General features: G+C 36.1%; 1 protein-coding gene across 1 annotated transcript; it reads right to left on the bottom strand.

Annotated features, from left to right (window-relative positions):
* Positions 1–15,858: 15,858 nt before the first annotated feature.
* Positions 15,859–17,821, bottom strand: LOC118034857 (probable 2-oxoglutarate-dependent dioxygenase AOP1). The gene is made up of 3 exons (XM_035040289.2): positions 17,393–17,821; positions 16,870–17,191; positions 15,859–16,163 (listed from the first exon to the last, which is right to left on the bottom strand). The coding sequence occupies exons 1-3, from the start codon at positions 17,764–17,766 to the stop codon at positions 15,915–15,917; spliced, it is 945 nt and encodes a 314-aa protein (XP_034896180.1). The 5' UTR covers positions 17,767–17,821; the 3' UTR covers positions 15,859–15,914.
* Between the last annotated feature and the right edge of the window lie 3,001 nt (positions 17,822–20,822).

The raw sequence follows: 20,822 nt of genomic DNA, 5'->3' as shown, positions 1-20,822 counted from the left end.
TGACATTTGTAACATTTTCTGACATAGTCAATACAGTCTTTCTCTAGTGTCATCCAAAAATAACCCGTCCTTAGGATTTTCCTTACCATCATATGCCCGCTAGCATGGGTCGAGCAAATCCCCTCATGGACCTCTCATAATGCCTTTCTAGCATCTGCCTCATTCAAACACCTTAGCAGGGTTCCATCAAACGATCTTTTATATAAAATCTCTCCATCTAAATAGAAGTCTATAGCCAACCTTCTCAATGTTTTCTTATCCATTCTAGAAGCTCCCACCGGATATTCATGATTTTGCACAAGATTCTTGATATCGTAATACCAAGGTTGTCCATCTATCTCTCCTTCAACTACGCAACAGTGAGCTGGATCATTTCTAATGTCAATGTGTATCGGTTGTACCTTGCACTTGAGATCAATGGTAGTCATAGCAGCTAGCGTGGCTAAAGCATCCGCAAAATGGTTCCCCTCCTTTCCCAGATGGGTGAATCTAATTTCTTCAAATTCCTTTGCTAGCATGGATAGGTATTCCTGGTACGGCCTCAACTTTTCCTCTTTGGTTTGTCATTCCCCTTTAACCTGGCAGATAATCAACATTGAATCCCCATATACATATATCTTCTTTATCTTCAGCTCCAATGCCGCTTCTAAACCGAGGATACAAGCTTCATACTCAGTTGTATTGTTGGTGCACTCGAAATGCAGTTTAACCAAAACTGGATATTGTTTCTTATTAGGAGAGATTATTACCGCCCGGCCCCGTTACCATATACATTCACTGCCCCGTCAAAAAACATGGTCCACCAATCTGTCTTTTCTTCTTCTTTTTCTATTGACAATATATCTTTATCGGGGAAATCAAAATCCAAAGGTTCGTAATCTTCAACAGCATAATCGGCCAGATGGTCTGCGATTGCACTCCCTTTTACGGCTTTCCTTGTCATATACACAATGTCATATTCTGCTAATAAAACCTGCCACCTTGCAATTCGACTTGAGAGAAAGGGCTTGTTACAAATATACCTTAGAGGATCCACTTTTGAAATCAACCAAGTGGTATAGTATAACATATAATGTCGCAACCTCTTTGCTGCCCACACCAAGGCACAACAAAGCCTTTCTATCTCCGTGTATCTAGACTCACATTCAGTGAATTTCTTACTTAAGTAATAAATAGCTCTTTCCTTCCTTCCGGTTTCATCATGCTGACCCAATACACATCCCATGGATGCTTCAGTTACTGTTAGGTATAATACTAGAGGTTTTCCTGATACAGGAGGAACCAGTAAAGGTGGATTTTATAAATAACGCTTGATTTTATTGAATGCCTCCTCACACTCCTCATTTCAGGTTCCAAGATTCTTTTTCCTTAGTAGTTGGAATATAGGTTCGCATGTTATTGTTAGCTGAGCTATAAACCAAGCAATGTAGTTCAACCTTCCCAAGAATCCTCTTACTTCTTTCTCCGTCTTAGGGGATGACATAGCTTGGATGGCCCTTACTTTATCTGGATCCACCTTTATACCTCTATCACTTATCACAAATCCTAACAGCTTTCCCGATTTAACTCCGAATGAACATTTTACAGGATTAAGCCTTAGTTCATACTTCCTCAACCTCTCAAATAACTTCCTCAAAACTTCCACATGCTCTTGTCCCTTTTTAGACCTGGCAATCATATCATCTACATACACCTCAATTTCCTTGTGCATCATGTCGTGGAATAGAGTCACCATTGCTCTTTGATATGTTGCACCTGCATTCTTCAAACCAAATGGCATGACCTTGTAGCAGTAAGTTCCCCAAGGTGTGACGAAAGTTGTTTTCGCCTTATCCTCCGGAGCCATTTTTATCTGGTTGTATCCTGAAAAACCATCCATAAAGGAATAAGTGGAACTTCGGGCGGCGTTATCCATTAAAACATCTATATGGGGTAGAGGAAAATCATCCTTAAGGCTAGCTCTATTCAAATTCCGAAAATCCACACAAACTCTAATTTTCCCTTCCTTTTTAGGCACCACAACAATGTTAGATACCCATTGTGGATATCTAACTACTTCTAGAAAGCCAGCATCCCATTGCTTCTCGAGTTCTGCCTTGACCTTGATCCAGACGTCCGGGTGAGCCCTCCTCAGCTTCTGCTTAACTGGCTTATAACCTTCTTCCAACGGTATCTTATGTACTACAATACTTGTATCCAAACCAGGCATATCTTTATAGGACCAAGCAAAGACATCTGAATATTCTTGTAATAGGGTGATCATTTTTGTCCTTTGTTCAGAAGTAATTAAGGTACCTATTTTCAACTTTTTCTTGAGCTGACCACTACCCACATTGATGGTTTCGAGTTCCTCGGTGGTAGGCTTCCAAGTCTGTTCCAGTTGTTTTACTAGCTTGGTGAATTCACTGATATTGCTTTCATCCCACTCTTCTTCTTCCATAGCTATTACGTGCTCGTTCAAGTTTGGCCATTTATTCTTGATGCTAAATGTATGTGATGTTGTAGGAGATTCATTTTCAGGATTCCTGAAAGCGGAAAGTGCTTGGTGTAAATGCAAAAAACGATTTTGAAAAGTGCATGATCTCATCATTTAAAGAAAAAAAGGTGGGCTCAATGACAAACACAAAATCCAGCTGACATCATGAGCCTTGATTGTCAACTAGAGGAAATAAAAACAAACATAAGCAATGACAAAAGCATGTTAAGGCAAACAAAGTTGGTTTACATTTCGAAAACTACTGGAGCTTTTTGGGTCACCCAGTTCTGAAACTTCTCACCCTGAGCCAACTTGCGCACAAAGGCCTTGGCGAAGACTTCTTATAGTGTATGGACTGTCAGTTGTGGCAGCGCTTCATCTCCTTCTCCTGCTACTACTTTCATGTCCTCTCCTTCCTTCTCATTTTCCTCCAAGGTGTTTATGCTCATATTCGCCAGTTCTTGACCAAGGCTTCTAGCTCCTTTATCATGTTGCATTATGTATGCAGCTTTTGGGAACGATACGCTAAGGGGAGGGATTTCTAGCTTTTCTTCCTCAGGCTCTCTTCCTTTAATTCTAGCCATCCTTCTTGCCCTTCTCCGACCAGCAGCCCACCGATAATCTTCTTGGTTAGGTTGATACCCTAGCCCAAATCTTTGATCAGCACTTTTCATCCTTGCCGGATTAATCCCTTCTAGTATCCCGGCGATAGTGTTATACTGAAATGGGATCTCGTGTTCTAAGAAGAATTGAGTTGCCATCCTTGCTACTTCCGAGATCCTTGGCCTTCTTAGTACTGTGTTCTCCGGCACCCAATCAGTGTTCACAATTTCAAAAGCATGAATATTGTTATCCTTGCAATCATCTGCTTCGATAAAAGGCACAACCACATTCTTTATCATGGATATTGTCTCCTCAGCCTTGACAATTACCAACATCCCATTCATGATATACTTTAGGCATTGATGCAATGATGAAGCTACTTCAGGCATTGATGCAATGACGAAGCTACTGCCCCCACTGCATGAATCCAAGGTCTTCCCAATAACATACTATAGGAAGGGTGGATGTCCATAACCTGAAGTGTCACTAGGAACATTTATGGTCCCACATATAGCTCCACTTCTAACATCCTAATTATTGGCCTAGGCGAGCCATCATATGCTCTGGCCATCATGGTACTAGGCTTCATATGAGATTTATCGATCGGCATTTCCTCCAGAATGTGCTTTGGCAATACGTTAAGGGTCGAGCCATTATCGATGAGTACCTTTCCAATGAGGCAGTCCTTGCACCTAACCGTAATATATAAGGGCTTGTTATGCCTGGTACCTTCAGCATCAAGCTCATCAGCCGTGAAGTATAGGTAATTAGTTGCATGGATCCTTCCCACTAGATGCTCCATGGTTTTATGTTTAATGTCTTGGGGTACATATGCCTCATTCAATACCTTTTGCAAGGCGTTTTGATGTGGCTCAGAGCTGAGTATCAAGGACATAAGGGAGATCCTGGCTGGAGTCTTTTTTAGTTGATCTATTATGCAATATTCGCTATGCTTGATCAACTTCAAGAATTCATTCGACTCCTCTTCCGTTACCGGCTTATTCACTTCTAGCGCTTTGTCTAGATCTACCACTTCTTTACCCTTTGCCTTCCTCCACTCCTCCGGCATAAAGTAACGACCACTCCTGGTCAAACCACTTATCTCGGTTTGGAACAAAGGAAGAGGAGCTCGAACGTTGGAGGCATAACCATGATTATAAGGCATGGCATTGTGATTCCCTTTTGTGCAGGACGGTTTAACCAAAATTAGCCTTGGGGGCCCATTAGCTGTTTGTTGGACCCTGCATACTCCTGTTGTAAATCCCGAGAAAATAAAAATAAAAATCAAGGCTGGATTAAATTTAAAGGAAATAAACTAAACTAGAAAGAAGTGGGGGCAAAACAAATTCACTTAAAGAAGATGGGGCCTAAATGCAAATAAGAATAATTATAGAGCATAAGTACTCCTTTTGTCACAAAAGGAAAAAAAACAGATCTGGAGATAACGTAAAGAAAGAAAAGAGGGAGTTTTATGTTCATTTTTACAAACCATCCAAGATTAAGGGTTGTAGGTAAAATAAAACACTGGTGGGAAAGGGGTTAACAAGAAGAGAAGAGGGAAGGGTCGATTGCCATTAAAAAGAAAAAAAAAAAAGAGGGATCAAAACTTTGATGCGTATCGGGTAAGGTATTCTAAACCTGTTTTTATGAGTCATTTCAAGTTGATTTTGAATTGATGCCTGGATGTTAAACTATAGATTTTAGTTCTTAGACTTAAATTGAGGAAAAAGTATGAGTTACTAAATTAAACTTCTTGTGTTGTGTGGAAATGGAAAGGCTGATGAATCTGGACCGTTTCGTCTCTTGATTTTCAAGATATTTCGGGTAGGAGGATGAAAGAATTAGGATCAGATTCCTTATAGAAATTGTAGTTTTGAATGTTGGCTAATTAATGAAATTGGTCTTGCTCAATTTGGAGTTATAAAACTCCCGTTATGGGTCACCAAATGAGACAGTGATAGTTCAAAAATGTCTAGACAGTGATAGTTCAAACAGTTCAAAAATGAGACAGTAACAGTTCAAAAATGAGACAGTAACAGTTCAAAAATGTCTAGACAGTAACAGTTCAAAAATGAGACAGTAACAATTCAAAAATGTCTAGACAGTAACAGCTCAAAAATGAGACAGTGACAGTTCAAAAACGAGACAGTAACAGTTTGGATTTTAAGTAGAAATAGTTCAAATATATGTATAAAGAAATGATGACTGAAAGAAAGACTTATTGGTTGTTGATATGTTTATAATAAAACATATCCGTGAGTGAGAAGAACTTATGGGATAAACCTGTAAATTTCAGGAGGGACCACAGGCGTGGGGCAACAACAACAGCAGCAGCAGGGGAGTACGAATAGAGCTTCTATTTCAGGTAGGTGAATCGCACCTATACTTCCTAGTTAATTTCCATGATTTGTTTATATTACCAATATGAAATGTGAATTTCTAAATGTATGGGTATTCAAGGTGAAAAGTTGTGTAAATTGCCAAATGATGAAATTATCACTAACAAGGGAAATATGAGAAGTGCGATTTGAGGCGTAAACTAGCATACATTTAGTGTATGTTAGGATCCCGGGTAATGGGATCATCATGTATGGACTAACATACATTTAGTGTATGTTAGGATCCCGGGTAAGGGGATCACCATGTATCGGCTAGCATACATTTAGTGTATGTTAGGATCCCGGGTAAGGGGATCGCCATAATTGGACTAGCATACATTTAGTGTATGTTAGGATCCCGGGTAAGCGGATCACCATGTATGGACTAACATACATTTAGTGTATGTTAGGATCCCAGATAAGGGGATCACCTTGAAATGACTCATATGGAGTGATGGTGATGGTACCGGTGATATTGGTATCGGTAATGTGATAAGCAAAAAAAAAAAATGATCATGTTCAATCTCTCATAGAGTCTATAATGAAGGTTGAAAGTGGCAGAGGGAACAATTAATAATAGTTGGACAAGGAAGGGATTATAATAATAATAAAAAAGAAAACTAGAAGGGAGAGGCAAATGAACTATGAATACATGTTACTTTGTTAAATTGTTAGATGTTCATGTTGTCATATTTATTGTAATATTCACCTTTCAATAATATATATTTTGTTTCAGGATCATCACATGCACGACAAGAGTAGGTCCTAGCTTATGCCCCTTTCTTGTAATCTAGTTCCTAGGGAGTATACCCTTGTATTTTGTAAATATGAAAATGTTTGTATAACTTAATTTGTATAATTAATGTTTAAACTTGACTGAATGAATGTAACAATGTAGTTCATATAATCATGCTTTATGCCGATGTAATTATACTTATTTATTTTTATCTATTCATAATGATATCTTGTTATATAAGGCATATCGTAAATATTGTGGTTGATAAAAGTGGGTATAAGTGTGGAAATTGAAAACCCATGATGATTGGGTCAGGATTTGAGCTATGAGATGCGAGCTATTAGAAGTGTAAATAAATTCATGTCAATAACCTCGGACCTTCCGGTATCATGAACATATATGTATATATAAAAAAAAAATTATTATATGTTTTTTTTTTATTGATATGAGATTGTCGTTTTATCCCGAAATGGGGGATGTTACACCTGTCATCTCATCTTGACCTTCCATCATACTCACCTCACACCAGCTCTCCATGGGTTCAATTCTCAAATGTCACATTCTCAACATTTTTGCAATCTTTTCGCAAAACTCGACGTAATCCTCAATATGGTGTCCATCTCTTCCATGGAACTCACAATAGTCACCTCCCTCCAAATGGCTTTCCACATTTGCCTCTAGAAATCCAGATCGTACTAACATGTCGTACAACTTTTTCATAGGCACCTTCAACACCTTGCATTGATTTCCAACTTCTATCATGCCTACTCCACTACTATTTGGGGCATGTTTAGGTAATGGGTTTGAATTAACATTGGGCTTGTCTTCAAAGGATACCCATCCTATCTTAATAAGCTCCAACAACCTCTTATTGAAAGCGTAACAGGTTTCAATCCCATGCCCAAGATTACCCGTATGGTACTCGCAAGTCAACTCGGGCTTGTACCAAATTGGGAATGGTGGTTGTAGTGGTAGTGTAGGGATAGGAGCTATGTGTCCAATGCTCAACAGTTTTGCGTACATGTCCTTCAAAGGCATGGGTAACGGCGGCAGTTGTTCTCAAGTGTATCTTGTATGGGGTCTTTGGTAGTGATTTGGGCTGTTTAACTGGTTATTTGTTCAATTAGGGGAAAAAGGTTGGTTAAAGTTTATGTGTGAGAATTGAGAGGTAGGTACTTGTGGATTATGGGAATCTACTCTCTTGCCCTTATACCCGCCTTCCAAGTTGTTAATATCGCCTTCTCTCTTTCTTCCAATAAAACCCTTCTTTTCCAACGACGTCGCTATACGCCCAGCTTTAATCCCTTGCTCTATCCTTTCAGCTATGCGTACCGCATCATAGAAATGTTGAGAGGAACTATCCATTAGGTGCTCATAATAAGGTGCCTTGAAAGTATTGGCAAACAAGCTCACCATCTTTGTTTCTATCAAAGGGGGTTGGACATGCATTGCCTCATCCCTCCATCTTTGCACATATGCCCTTACTGACTCCTGGTTCCTTTTTTCCATTGCCATTAGACTTGTTTGATCAGGAGCGATTTCCATGTTAAACTTGTACTGCTTAAGGAAAGCCTCCACCAAATCTCTCAAGCTCCTGATCCTGACACTATCTAACCTCATGTACCAGTTCAAAGCGGACCCTACGAGGCTATCTTGAAAGAAATAGATTAGCAGTTTATCATCGCGGATTACTTCCGCCATTTTATTGCAGTAGGATCGAAGGTGAGTGTTTGGGCATTCCAAACCAGTGTACTTAATGAACTCTGGTATCCTAAAATCCTTTGGCACCATGATGTTTGGTACCAAACACATCTCAGCTGCTCGCATGGGGTCAAACCAGTCATTACCCTCAACTGCCCTTCACCTTTCTTCCAAGGCAAACAACTTGTCCTGGTCCATCAAATTGGGAGACCTATTATCCGAGATTCCCTCCGTTGTTAAGTCAACATTGATTGGAGCCTGAGTTGGTTGGATAGGGGTAGTAGGCCGAGTTTGCCCCCTGGTTTTGAGATGCTTGAGGGATGTGAGCTGCTGGCGCTCCTTTAGGTGGTTGTGCTGACGTTCCCTCCCCATTATTAGTTCTTAGAAGTTGCTTGAGTAGGTCGGTCAGCCTAGCAACTTCACCTTTTACGGCTTCTAACTTGGTCTGATAGTGTGACTCTAAGTGAGCTCTTTCTTCGTTCTCCATCCTTGATCTGGACCGGGTTTGGTGGATTCTGGACGTGGGACCTATGTTTCACGATCTGCAGATGTGTGCATAGATGTATGAGAAAAATGCATGATTGTGATGAGAATGCTTTGTTCATTGGGTATGGATGCAACCTTCTTGTGAATGAATAATAGCTATCACCTCATAAGCATAGTTTCTCTTGTCACATTGCTTTGATAGGAGTTTTGCCTTTCGAGTCGTTTGCTTGAATCATATTCACCAAGAGACAGATTTTGCATAAGAAGATGGGTCAACGCCATTTTCATTAATGCTTTGATAAATTTATTACATTTAGAAATAAAAAGAAATACAACATGTTAATCCCTTTCCTCCCTAAACTCTTTAGCCAAAGGTAAGAAGGCAAAGTCGCGGTTCTCAATCTTCCCTAGAAAGGCACCGATTTCAGCTAGGCTTCGGCGATAGCGAATGATGTCTCCTCCCACATTCCGCGCATTAATTCTAATAATTCGAGCATGTGCAGCAGCTTCGTCCATTTGCTCATCTGTCTTGGTCATTTTTTCTATGAACAATATGTTGGTTCTGTTCAAAGCAGTGTTGTTGGCGTCGATTTGATCCTTGTGTTTTTCCATTGTTACTAGTTTCTCGTCTAAATACTTCACCCTTTTCACGTTCTTTGTCAAGTTTTATCCTCATAACTTTTACCTCATTCTTCTTAACCGCTAACTCTGCTTCAACCTCCTCAAAACCTCTCCTTTTACTTTCTTTAATCCCCGTTGAATGGCTTTCCCATTCCATATATTTCTTATTCAAATCCTCATACTTCCCAATCCTATCCATCAGTTCGAACTGCACTTGCGCAATTTTTTTTTTGTAATATTCTGCACTTTCTTGGCAATCGTTAAAGTCCATCTCCATTGCTTCAAGTTCAGAGCAACTTTGCATCCAATCCAAACTCATTCCAACTAGCTCCTTCTCGCTTTCTTTCCTAGCACTCTTCTCCTCACCTAGCTTTAACTCAAGCTTTGTTATTTTCGCATCTCTAGACTGTATTTGCTCATCTAGAAATGCTCTCCTTTTATCCTCTTCTAACATCATTTCTTCCAACATTGCCTTGTTTTTTCTGCTTTTACTTAACTCTATTCGAAGTTTTTCCACTTGCCTTCTCAACTCATCTTCATTGTTAACCCTTTTTCTCTTAATAGGCTCTTTTACAGCTTGAGGAGATTTGGCTTCTACACAAGGCATGACTGAAGCAGCTAAGTCTCTCCATTTTGCATATCCTTCGCTTGCACTTGGATCTTTTAAGCCTTCTATCTCAACCAAAACCAGATGCTTCCAATCCTGTTTGATGATCTCCAAAACCTCTTTTGCAATGGGATCTTTGAACAAACCAAAGAATTGAGCAATTCCCATAGTCCTGGGAACAAACTGCATGCCCCCAAGTTGCCTTACCACTAAGGCAGGAGCATAACTCACATAACCTGTAATCCCTACTAATGGTACCCAACGTCTTTGTCCACAACTCATTAGGACCTTCACTGTCGTTACCTATGGGGCTCTCCACTTAAAATTACTATTAGGCAAGCCTGCTAATTTGTCAACCCAACCTTGGTTGTCTAGATCTCCCTATTCTTCCTCTTCTACTAATTTTAAGGGTTTTTGGGTGAACCACCAAAAATTATTGAAGACAAGCTTTTTTGTTTCGATATGGCTAACCATCCAGATATACAATAATTGTGTGCAACATCTCATTGCTCCTTTTCCGGTCCTCCTACAATGGTTAAGTGTCAAAATCGTTTCAGCTAAAATAGTAGCCACTGGATTGATTTGCGTATTCTCATACTCTACATAAGCAACAGCGGCCTCCAAACTCACTAAACCAGTCTGGCTTGGGAACAACACAAGGCCAAATATACCCAAAGCAATCAATCTCTCCTTTTCTAATTCTGGCTTCTTTTCCAATTCAAATTCTAGCATCCTCCATTTCAAACCAGTACCATTCTTTTCCAAAAACTTTTCCAAGTTGGAGATTCTGAGCAGTTTTGACAGTTCAGGGATGATCTTGTCGGATCTTAAAGGCAAATAAATCTGATACAGGTTGTTTGGAACTCGGTCAACAATCCATATTCCTCAACCGTGGGACATAGGTCTATGTTTCCAAAGGAAAAACATTGGTAGTCTGGATCCCAAAAATGAACTAAAGCTCGCACAACTGGGCTTAAAACTTCTTCCCTTACGATTTCCACCAAACGTCTGTATTTCCTAAAAAATGCATCTTTATCTATATTCTGAAAATGAGTCATTAATTTGTTCACCTCATTCATAATGCAATTCAGGTTCTTGATTGGTGACATCTTCTTAGCATCGCTTCTAAGGCAGTCTCCTTTAATCAATTATGACAGTTCCGAATTTTTCCCATACTCTACGATGGAAGATTTAGTGATGATGGACATTTCGTTCACAAGTCCTGCAATTCAAAATGTGTTGGGGTTAGACCTGTTTTGATGCAAAAGATATTATGGAACATACACCCTAAGGATAGGTTCTAATTCATTCATGTGAGACATAGGGTAGGTTTACTACTGGGTCTCTAAAAAGAGGGTCTCTTGCTGTTCCAATGATCACCCTCGTAAAGGCGATATAGAGGTCCAGCAGATAGTGGGATGGCACGTATACCAATCACAATCAGTCTAAACACTCAGCAAAGAGTTGGGGTTTACACAAACTTAAACCTTGACTCAAGTCATAAGGCAAGCTGCTAGTCCCCCACTTAATCTTAAAGTTACATGTGTGTGCCCTCAAAACATAATAATAATAATAAGTGATGTATGACTACACCATGTATGATAGAAGGTAAGGATGCATGCTAAAGCTTTTAAACCAAGTATTCATTCATATAAGAAAACAAAAACCAATAACACATAGCATAAACAAACAAAATATCAAGCTTAGTCCTAAGTCCCTAGTGGAGTTGCCATTTTGTCGCACATAAAAAAAAATCCGTGCGGCGTTCGAGGCGAATTTTTCATTTGTTTTGCTGATTTAGTTCTTTGGAGTCGCCACCTAGTATTTTGGTCACTAGAAACCCTAACTGGTCTTTCAAAGATTCTAATGTAAGGGACTGGTTGCGTAAAGGGAAGGTATTAGCACCCCTAGTACGCCTTACCTAAGGTAAGCTGCTTGGTGTTTGGTTTGCTCTATAATTGCTATGGTGTTGGTGTTTTCTAATCCCATCAATTTTCCTAGGTTTGATTCAAATAAAATTTATTTGGATAGAAATCCAAGGAGATTCCATGTGCTTTGAAAGCTCATTTTTCCCTTAGTATTTCAAGAGTTTGCGACTCGTGAATCGCAAGGAGGGAAAAAAAATTAAAAAAAATATCCTCGATTATAATCAAGCCTTCTTTTAAGGATGTGTGCGGATTTATTACTCCCAATAATATTTTGGCTATTCGTCCTTTAGGGATTTCTTTATTCAAACATTAGCGGTGAATAATAGATGAATTCCCCCTACCCAAAATAAGATTTTTATATTTTTTGGAATATTGGCCAATACCCTTTGGAGTTTTACAAACATGTTGTAAAATCCAGAAATGCAAGAAAAAACAATTTTTGTTGTGTTTAAGAAATCCATGTGAAAACACATTTTTTAAAACTTCCAATATTTTTTGTATATATATAAAAAAGACATTCGACACATGTTAGGGTATTGGCCGTATGCAACACACGAGAAAACATTTTTTTTTTTATATAAACATTTTTTTTTCTTGACGAAAACTAGGTATTTTAATACTGAATTTGTATCTCTACGATATAAAAATACAAACCAATATTAAGTCATTTTTATAAAAATATGCAGGAAAATCAACAATATTTTTTTTAGGATTTTTTAGAATATTTTTGGAAGCAAAAACATTTTTTATTTTCCAAAATCTTTGATGTTTTGACGAAAACCGGGTATTTTAATACTGGATTTGTATCTTTACAGTATAAAAAATACAAACCAAACATTAAGCCATTTTGACAAAAATATGCAGGAAAATCAACAATATTTTTCAAAGATTTTTCAGAATATATATATTTTTTATTTTAATATATACACACACATATATCATATAACATATTATAATTTATAATATATAATATAATATATTATATGGGTTGGGCAGGCCCAAATAGATGGGCCAGACTCAGCCCAACAGGAATTGGGCCGATCTCGGCCCAGAATGGATCGGGCCGATCTCGGCCCAACAATCCATCATGCTTCTTCTGGTCTGGGCTGGACCCGGCCCAGACCTAAAGGCTGGGCCAGAACCGGTCTGGCCCAGGAAGGAAGAAAAAAAAACCGAGGAGGGGAATTACTTTTTCCCTCCCCGCCTCCTGCATGCAGAATCAAGAGGAAAACTCATGCAGCGAGAGAAGAAAAATGCAGGGGGAAGAAAGCGTACCTGGCGCGGCGGAGGCGATGGCTTGCTGAGCGGCGGCTTCTCTGGCGGTGCTGCGATGGAGGCCGGGAGCGGTGCTGCTGTTTCAAACGGCGGAAGGTAAGATTACTGCTCTTCCTTTCTTCTCTGTATGGCATCCTCTTCTTTCATTTTCGGCGGTTTCCTCTTTCTCAGTCTGGGTTTCCTAATGGTTTTTTTTGGTTCGGTTGTTTCTCTCTCCTCCTCTCGGGTTGCTTCTTTCGGTTCTCTCTCTCTCTTCCCTTCGGGTTCTCTCCTCGCTCTCCTTTCGGGTCCTCCCCTCTCTCCCTTCGGTCCTCCCCTTTTAATGTTGCTGTGTTGGGTGCTATTTATAGAACAAGTGGGTGCGGCTTTCCATTGTGGAGTATGGGGAGCCGATCACGTAGCGGCTGGTCGGGGGGTGCAGCTGTCCAGGCATGCCTCCCTCGGTTTCGGCAGCGCGACGGGTGGTCGACCAGTGTCTTCGGTTGATGGTCCAATGGCATGGGACCTCGGGTTGGTCGGTGGGCTCGAGGCAAGAGAGGGACCGGCAAAATTAAACAAAGCTTCTTTTTCCTTCTTCCCCGATGCATGTTCAAGGGGGGAAGAAGAAAGGGGAACAGTGTCTTTCCAAACGGCACCGTTCAACCCTTCTTCTTTTTTTTTTTGTATGAAACGACGTCGTTTTGGAGAAAGCGTGCCGTTTCATTTAAATGTGGCGCCAGAATGCGCCAATTTTCAAATCAGCCCTCAATCATCTTTTGTTCATTTCAATTGCGTCCCTGCCGAATTCAGTCTCCGCCCCTCTTGTTGGCCGCGTTTTTTCACTTTAGTCCTTGGCCTCTGATTTATGCAATTGAGCCCTCAATTGATCCATAAACTTCCAAATTCTTCAATTAAGCTCCTGAATCAATCCAATACAGCCCCCCTATTTACGCGCCTTTTCCAAATTGGTTCCTGGTTTCGGATTTTCTCAATTAAGTCCCTAATTGGCCATTAAACTTTAATATTTATGCAATTAAACCCCTGATTTGACTTAATAAATTCCTAAAAAATATAATTTGGTCCCAGAACTTTAATTTCTTCTAATTAAAGCCCAAATTGACTTAAAAATCAATTTTTCTTGCAATCAAATCCTCTATAAATTCAAATAAAAATCCAATTAAGTCCATAAACCTCCAAATTTGGGCTTTTCTCCTAAAAATTCAAATTTCTTTTCCAACAGGGCTCTCATCATACTGTCAAAAATTCAATCCTCGTATTTTTAACCTCCTTGACCAATTTTTCTGACTGTTTTCTAAGCGCTTCTGCCTCCTATTATTTTTTTTTTCCTTTTGGCTATTTATTTTTATTTATTTTGTGGAGACCCGAAAATGGGTTACAACAAGACTCGTGAAACCATCCAACTCGCTTGATTGTTTACTTGGAAGTGGTTGATGTGCCAAACTGATATTACTCAGGGCTTCTATCTTCACACTACTTGTAAGCCTCATATCGACCTTTTCAAGGACGATCACTAAGCATGCGAGAGACCCTTTGAAACTAGATAATGGCCAACCTTTTGATGCACACAATAATTAGGATCTTCTTATTAGGTTGTCACCCTGTGAAAGACAAGTTTGCATTTCATACGTATTTTTTTTTAATCAACATTTTTGCATAAATTACATGATTTACATTTTTACAGAATTTGTCAAAGTTGCTTTATGAATTTTGCTCATGAATATTCAATGCAAATAAAATATCTATTTTTATATTTTCTTATTGAAAATATTTTATATAATTCTTTCTTCAAATTTACTAATCTTATATTTTTTTTATATTTGTGTAAAAGTTATTGATTCATGAATTTTTTTTTTATTGAAACCTAATTTTATGATTATGGAAAATTTGTATTTGAAAACTAAAAAAATTAAATTTTTCTATGAAAAAAAGATATATATGAATAAGAAAAGAGAGTTTTGATTAAAGAGATACATTTGTCCCCTTTATTTCAAATCAATATTGTTTTATTATTTATTTTAATTTCCTTCAAGTTTTCTTCAATAAAACATATAGAAAATAAAAATGATATGTTTTGGAAAAATAAAAAATAAAACACATGAATAAGAAAAGATAATTTGACTAAAAAAATACTTTTTTCTTCAAAATTTATATCATTGTCTTTCTTATTTATATCATTTTAAGTATTTACATTTGTATTTTTTTTTTACTTGCAATAAAGATCAATTTATTTTAATATTTAAGTAGCATTAATAATTCTTTCTATAATTTATCAGCTTAGATATTTTCAATTTATTTTATTAAACATATATATCGTTCTTCCGGTTTTTATTTAAAAAATTCCATGATATCCACAACATCAATACTTTTTTTTTCTCTTATATTATACATTAACTTAAAATCTTATTTTCAATGTAATGTAAATAAATTGAATAGTTACTTCCTATTGTTTTCAAGATTGCATTCCCTTGCTAGTCTCTTTCGGGTGCCATAGTCAATCCTGTCCATCTCCACGTATGGATCAAATCCAGGCCCATGAATGCAATGAAGCCCAATTGGATGTCACATTAAATGGAGTTTGAAATTGAGCTTCAACCTTCTTTTTATTCAAATTTAAAAATTATTTTAATTTAAAATAAATTATTTAGTATTTTTTTTTATAATTTTAATATTTTAATGTTAAAAATAATTTTTTTAATAAAAATATTATTTTAATATATTTTTAATCAAAATACAATTTAAAAAACGACTCCTACTAGACTTTTGAACATTTATTGTAGCTTTTTTCAACAGCAAGTCCTGCCTAGCAACTACTGAAAATTTTGGTCCTAAAAATCCTGTAGAGTCCAGACAGCGCCTGTAAATTTCATCGTGCGACATTAAAAAAATAGCATTAATTAATTGATTATGTTTTCATTTGTTGGAGTTTAATTTTGTACTTGATTCCAATTTATTATTTTTTTAACAGAAATTTCAAGGTGAAAGTAACTTAATTTATTGAAGAACAATACAACACACATCGTGTTTAAAAAGACATAGCAAATTAAGATAAAATGACACAAGTTGCAAGCTTAGGAACAGTACAATGCAAACACCGCAGTATAATTTAAACACCACAATAAGTCTTTAACGCAGATTGAGCTCTCTGACCAGCTTCTGTGTAGTAAAATCCAAGGAACTTGACGTGATCGAAGGGTTTAAAAAGCAAGGGATGCTCCTCGTCGATTAACTCTTCTGGGGCTTTTATCATGTAGCCTGCTTTGGGGACTGAAAACAATCCGACAGAATACCTTGCTTCATTGCCTCTCATCATAACTCGATGATATGGAGAATGCAGTCGACCGTTTGCCCAAGCCTGCATAAAATCAGAGTTCAAAGTTATAGTGTACACTTCCATATAGACCCAATAGTCCAAAGTCCTTGAATAACACATAATATAATAATAAATTTATATCGAGATAAGTTATGTTAAGGTGTGTTAAATAAAAAAATATTAATATATAAAAGATTTATTGGATATGAAAAATTATTCCAAATTCAATTGAATTACAACTCCTCACTTATAACATTAAATTTACTCATATGCACACCCACATAAATCAAAAAAAAAAAAAATAAAAAAAATTTACTCATATGCATGCGGGATGTGCACACACAAATGCATAAAGGATGTTTGAGATGAGTGATAATAATTGTTGTTTAAAGTGTTTTTTGTTGGGGAATGCATTAAAATAATATATATTTTTTTATTTTAAAAAATTATTTTTGACATTAACATATCAAAATAATCTAAAAATATAAAAAAATTAATTCCTTACAATTTTTTTAAATTTGTTTTTAAGAAACATGATTTTAACTGTGTTTTCAAATATTGTATAAGTCTAACAACAACAAATTAATAAAGTGAGATACAAATAAATATTACAAAAACTTGATATTAATCGGTGTGACATGTTGTGTTTGATCAATAATTTAAAGTCTTAAGGATCATGTATAATTATATATTTATTTTTGAAGAATCATTTTTTGAAAAAAGAAAGGGAAGGTGAGAAGGAACTTACATAAAGAGAATCTCCAATCATGACAATAAAAGAGTCTGGTGTGGGTTTGAGATCGATCCAGCAACCATCTTTGGTTTGTAATTCTAGCCCATCAACTTGATTTTGGTATAAAATGGTCACAATGTTCTTATCAGTGTGAGAAGTTAATCCAAGTTTTGTCTCAGTTGTCTGGGGCCCTTTATATTTCATGACCCTGAGAAGGTAGTTGGTAGAGTTCATGTGTTCGTCGAAGTATTTCTCGAGTCCCAGACTCTCGACAATCATCCTTCGAACTATTTGATCTAATTCCGACACTTGCTCCGAGAAGGACAGAACAGTATTGCTAGCAAAAGAGGTTGACTAATTAGTAAGAAAACTGTGCGAAAACATATGATTTCAGATGAAAAGGATACACATTACTCGGAAACATGTTTTCAAGATCAAACAACCAGTGCAATCAAGCATTTTTTTTTTAAAAAAAAATTGAAATCTAGTAGTTATGCACAAGGTAAATGTCAGAAAAAAGAGCAGAGAATGGGTAAACCTAAAACTTTGATTTCCTTGCGGCCACAAGATGTTGGTCATGCTCTCAACTTCTTCAGCTATGTTGGCATCATCAATACCCATGCTCTCGAATAGTGGCACCTGAGGGTACTGTCCAACATAGCCATGGTAAGGTTTCTTAGAAGCATTGCGCATTTTGGTTTGCAAAGGGAGATCAAAGAGCTCTTCAACTGCACCAACTATAGCCTTTCGACTCTCTGCAGGAATTTTGTCAAATAAGGCCTCGAAGCAGCCATACTCTTCAAGCGCTTTACGAACTTGCAATTTCACCAAGTCCCACTCGGCAGCGCCTGGATTTTGACCTAGATTTGAGAAATCTATGATTGGAAGCTTGAGAGGAGTCTCAGAGCCCATTTCTTTTTTCCTTCTTTGCTGAAGAGTTGAGAGATAAATTATGAAGAAGAATGCTTTTGTTGATCTATTCAGTTTCCCTCGCTATGCCTATTTATAGACAGCTCGCCATGAACTGTTTCTTTGTCTAACATTCGTCTTTTGTTATTCTCCTTTTTATTTTGGGTCTCAATAATTGCGTGCTCAAGTATGGGATCATGAACACGTCACCAACTGCAAATGAGAACTAAATATGACAAAACATCATATTTGGTGCCACATGACTTTTTAATTCAAAGCACCAACGAAATATTCTAATATCCCTGTTTGCAGATAAAATTAAAGCATTACAATATGCGCAAGTCTCCAATTTCTTAAAACTATACGTAGTAATGGTGAAGTATATGAAGCTTGAGTGATTTGGTTGGATGGTGAAGGGATGTTGTCTCTTTAACCATCAGCATTTAAATTTTAAGTTTGGTTATGAGAGATAAGATTCTCATATATATATATATATATATATAACTATTAGAGGTTGATTTGGTGATTACAAATATTTATTTTTCTTTTTATTACTACCACAAAATTATTAATCACCAACATAATATTTTTCATCTAAATTTTTTGATGATAATAGCGACATAATATATCTATCGAAAATTTCCAATGTAATAACCAATGAAATATATTTAGTCTGTAATTACTAATATAATCATCAACAAACTAAAAATAATAATAAAAAATAATAATATTATTTTAGTGATTTTATCGGTAAAATGACACATCATTAATTATTTGCTAATAGCTTATCGATGATATTTTTTTGTCATAATATTGTGTCAAAAATTCTATTGGCAAACTTAAAAATATTATAATTGACACGAACCCTATCCTCTTCTTCTTCTTTAATTGCAAATCAAAAATCAAAATAGTAGCCGCTCCCCCTATTTTGTCATAAATCTAGGTCTTATCATCACAAATTCGACCACCCAATACTTTTTAGTGTCAACAACATTTTCATGGTGCATTTTTTTTCTAAATATTCCCTACATTAAGTAAGCAAACCTACCCATTTAGGTTTTAAGTTAATATATTGATTTTTTTAGTATTTGTTTTGTGGTTTGCTTGTATATTTAAGTGTTTTACAACCTTTTGATAGAAAATTAAAGTTTGATTTGTATGTTAGGATTTGTTTGGGATTTGTGAAAATTTGAATTTGTTTCTAATTTGATAAAATTGATTTTAATTTTGTAACTCAGATGTGTTAAACTGAAAGAAATTATTAGTTATATAATGGGTAATAATCATATTTTGTCAATTTTAATTATTGTTATGTTGGAAATTTTGGGGAAATTGATTTTTTTTATAGAATTGAATTGAACAAATGATAGATAATTAGTTGGTTACAGATAACTTGTTGTTAATTGGATTTATTTAGTTACTATTTTGACGCTCATTTACATTTTTATACAAAAATAATAATTGATTATTAGATTGTGAATTCACTTTTAAATACCAAAGTTGAATTTTGAATTTATTGTTACATTATTAATAAATATTGTCATCATTATTCTATAGAGGTTTCCTAAGTAATGGATGATAACATCATTAAATTAGAAAAAAAAATGAATTTTACTTGAAAAAAATAGACTTAAAGAGAACTTCTATGTTGTAAGATCCTATGCAATTGTTACATATTAAAAATTGAGATGCTTCTCAATCACTATTAGATTGCAAATGTTATTTATATCTCTAAAGATAGGTAAACACGTGACATGATATCATTCACATGATGGAGTCATGGGGCATTCTTTTGAAGGTGAAGCTTGTAAGCAATTTAATATGGTGCATCCTTAGTTTTCAATTAAACTATAAAATGTATGTCTTGGTTTGTGTACAAATAGATTCAATCTATTTGGATCCTTTATTGCACCCTATTCTTATAAGCTGATCATACTAATAATTTATAATTTGCCTCTAGAGATGTGTATAAGGTTAGAATTAATGTTTTTATTTATAGTTATACTCGATACTTATAGTCCAGGTAAGAATATAGATGTGGAAGAGAAGAGCCAAGTCAAATAACTTTCTGGTGTAGAGAAACTTAAAACCTCCCCACACCATTGAGAGTAATTGAGAGGGATATCTAGAGTTCATGACATCAGAAGGTTTTAAGAAACGGTCACATAGTGGATCCTTTATTGGTTGAACAACGAATTGATACTTTGATGGCTAAAATAAAGGCAAAATATGAAGAATGAGGTAGGAAGCAATTAGAGGAGATGATGAAGCAGATGATGACATACTTGTCCAATCATTTTCCTTTCCTTTACGGATCTTCATGGGATTTTCCTCCCCATCCCCCTCCCCCTCTCCCTCTATATACAATTTCTTTTTAATGTATAAAAACATTTGTAATTTATTTTTAAAGTTAAATCAATAATATTAAATGTGTTCTTCGATTTAAATTTTTTATTTAATGTCAATTTTTTTCATAGCATTTTTTTTCAAAAAATTACTAAAACATTGATGAAATCACTAATGAACATAACAATTATATCAGTTTGTCCGTCGGTAAAACATACTCATTTCCCTTGTAGAATTACTGAGAATTGTTAACTGTTTTGATATAGAGTGATAGATTCATTGACAAAACATGGTTGTCAGTGATTTTGTCAGTGAATCTATCTTTTACACACAATATATGACCAATGATAATTCAAGATTAGCCAGTACTCTTTCCCTTATCAAGAGCTTACTGATATAAAATCCTTGACGAGACATTAGCAGACGATACTTTTTTCTTGGTAAATTCATTGGTGATCTTTGTACCAATAATATACCGCTTTTATATTGACAAATATTCTGCTAGTGGAAATAAATATTTTGGTGTTATTTTTTTTAACTTTCTAGTTTTAAATTCTTAGTTTAGTACCGAGAAGAATTTATTAAATGATGAAGGAGTACCTTTAAAATCATGTGAAAAATTTATCTCAATTAACACACAAATTTGTTTGAGGATTTGACAGCCCATTTCCCTCAAAAGCTAAGGATATGACTTGCTTTTTTGCTTTGACAAG

Source organism: Populus alba, chromosome 1 (assembly GCF_005239225.2).
Source record: "Populus alba chromosome 1, ASM523922v2, whole genome shotgun sequence".
Lineage (NCBI taxonomy): Eukaryota > Viridiplantae > Streptophyta > Magnoliopsida > Malpighiales > Salicaceae > Populus > Populus alba.
The sequence above is the reverse complement of the archived record's forward strand: the minus strand, read 5'-3'. Positions and strand labels throughout refer to the sequence as shown.